General features: G+C 36.6%; 1 protein-coding gene across 1 annotated transcript; it reads left to right on the forward strand.

The window, feature by feature from the left end:
- The first annotated feature begins 434 nt into the window (after window positions 1–434).
- LOC108908420 (probable splicing factor, arginine/serine-rich 7) lies at window positions 435–2,420 on the forward strand. Its single transcript, XM_018712455.1, has one exon. The coding sequence runs from the start codon at window positions 633–635 to the stop codon at window positions 2,337–2,339; it is 1,707 nt and encodes a 568-aa protein (XP_018567971.1). The 5' UTR covers window positions 435–632; the 3' UTR covers window positions 2,340–2,420.
- The last annotated feature ends 465 nt before the right edge of the window (window positions 2,421–2,885 follow it).

Consider the following 2,885-nt stretch of genomic DNA (forward strand, 5'->3'; position numbering starts at 1 on the left):
CCCTCCCCTCCCGCGCTAGCCTAAGGGCCACCTTAGCAAAGCGCATCCCAGGCTGCATAGCCGCACTACCCTACCCAACCATACCACACATAAACATGACACCACCCCCGGGGTTTACACAGACGAGCCGGCGAAGCAAGAAGAGTGCCAGAAGAAAGGGCCCTAGCCGGCGGGGCCCAGCCAGGACAAAAGGAGATCCCACAAAACGCCTACACCGGCCGCATTTGCGGTCGGGGTAGACGACGGATGGGGCCCACCTATGAAGGCTGTCCAGGCCTACACGAGATGAGGCAGGGTAAAGAGGGATAATCCCCCTCGATCCCAAATCATTGAGGTCAATTTCTAGCCATAGAATAATGGCGCTTGTTATTTTTGCTTCCATGCTTCTTTGTATTCACTTTGTTCCTATTATTTGATCGGTCAGTGGTCAGTGATTCAGTTAGACGTCAGACAAGTTTTTTCTGTCTTATTTTGATGGATTACGTTTATGTTATATGATTAGTGATTAGTGAAACTGACTTTCTAGGATTCTACAATTTTTTTCCGTTATAATCCAGAATTAAACTCGTCGTGTAAAGATGAAATTTTCAATATAAAAGAGAAAGTGACAAACGTGAAAACGAATTAGAAAAATGGCTGTAGGGAGTACGAAAGTCGTACAAGTTACGAATATAGCACCTCAAGCTACTAAAGATCAAATGCATATATTATTTGGTTATTTAGGGAAAATAGAAGATATACGTCTTTATCCTACAATAAGAGATGTGTCTTGTCCAGTTCAATCAAGGATTTGTTACATTAAATTTGTAGACGTTGCAACAGTTGGAATAGCACAACATATGACCAACACAGTTTTCATCGATCGAGCTTTAATTGTAATTCCTGTGTCAAGTGGAGAAATTCCAGATGAATATTATGCCTTAGAAATGACAAGAAATGGTACCATTGTTCCAGGTTTAACATTAAATGAACCAAAATTACCACCCCACGTTGTCAACTCTGTTCAAGGATCAGGAGCAGATCAAGTAATAATTACTACCGATCATCATTTAGATGGCAATAGTTTACCTTCTTACCCACCATTACCATCCACATATGATACTGCAAAAATAGAAGAAACCCGAAGGACAATTTTGTTATTGAATTTCGATTCCACTGCTACAAATGATGAAATTATAGACTTCTTTAGTACAGCTGGAGAAGTTAAATATCTTAGAACATGTACTAAAGACTCAGATAACACTTCCCATATACTAATTGAGTTTACCGATCAGTCAAGTATAATAAATGCATTGAAAATGAATGGACTGACTTTTAAAGGGCAGCCTATAGAGATTCAGCATGCAACCCAGCCCATCATTAAACCTCAAGCGAAAAGTAATGAAGCAGCTCAAAAAGAGATAGAGGAAGCTATGTCTCGGTTTAAAGAAGCTCAAAATATGATAAATGCTTCTATTGAACCTGTAATTGGTATGTTAACAAAAGACAAAAGAAGTTCTCGCAGATCTCGATCCCGGTCGAGAGGTAGAAGAAGACGTTCCCGATCTAGATCACGATCTAGGAGATCTCGGTCAAGAAGACGTAGATCTTCTTCTCGTACAAGAAGATCAAAATCTCGGGATCGCAGACGCAGATCAAAATCGCGTTCAAGAAGACGATCTCATTCACGGTCAAGAAGATCTAGATCCCGCAGTTCTAAATCAAGAAGATCACGTTCAAAGTCTAATTCACGGAGGAGTGGACATCGTTCAAGAGAACATACTTCAAGAGCAAAATCGAGGGAAAGGGATAGACGATCACGTGACCGGTCAAGAGACCGTAAACGTTCTAGAGATAGAGACAGAAAATCAAGAGAGAGGGAGTCTAAAGAGAAAGCAAAAGAGAAACCTACCCGTGATTCTAAAGAGAAGAGAAGTGATAAAGAAAATAGTGTGGATGTACCTGAAAAGAAACGTTCTCGTACAAGAAGTAAAAGCAGGCGCAGATCAAGGTCTAAAGATCGAAAAACTAAAGAAAAAAGAAGGTCACGTTCTAGAGGCAGTAGAAGAAGATCTCCTTCACCACGTCCTAGTAGAAAACGTAGTAGAACAAGAAGCAGAGACAGAAAAAGAGATAAAAAAAATGACAGAAAAGATAAAGACAGGAAAGAAAAGGATAAAAAGTCTAGATCAAGATCACGTTCAACAAGGTCTCATTCAAAAATACCTAGAAACTATGATGAGGAAGAAAGAGGATTTGATGCAGATAAAGATAAATCAAAAGAAAAGGATTGTGAAATGCAGGTTGAAAAAGAGTCATCGGAGAAATCTGATAACATGGATATTTCCAATTCACCATAATATTAATTTTATTAGGTACTATACTTAAGCTTCAAAACTTATGTATATTATAAATGAAATAAAGTTGGAATTTCAAATATATTTGTTTTGTTTTCAATTGTTAAATTAAATGAATAAAAAAAAACATTTTTTAATGAGTTATATAGAAATTAAAAGTCTACCAAAATATCTTACATATACAAATGTTGATTGCTGTATGATACTGAAAATAAAGCAATACGCAATAAAAATAATTACCTATGTAATAATAAATATCTCCCTTTATCTAATTGCAGGGATTATCCCAGAAGTTAGAGACCACAAGGATACTCAAAATTCAAAAAATTGTGTTTATGGCATAAGCATGCAGTAAACATTTTATAGAGACCTCTTGTAAATATTACAACAGATGAACACAGATTACGTTAAAAAAAGAAATATTTAAGAAATTAAAAATATAATGCTTTATTTGTTAAACAGACCAAGGTACATAAGTACATAAATTATACAAATAATAGTGATGACATGTATACTTGAGTTATTTTCTAGTAATGACTTACTTAAAAT

This window comes from Anoplophora glabripennis, unplaced genomic scaffold, assembly GCF_000390285.2.
Source record: "Anoplophora glabripennis isolate ALB-LARVAE unplaced genomic scaffold, Agla_2.0 scaffold387, whole genome shotgun sequence".
In the NCBI taxonomy this organism is placed as follows: Eukaryota; Metazoa; Arthropoda; class Insecta; order Coleoptera; family Cerambycidae; genus Anoplophora; species Anoplophora glabripennis.

Bases quoted from the DNA above. Each gene is read 5' to 3' on its own strand.
- LOC108908420 (XM_018712455.1), top strand. From the start codon at position 633: ATGGCTGTAGGGAGTACGAAAGTCGTACAAGTTACGAATATAGCACCT.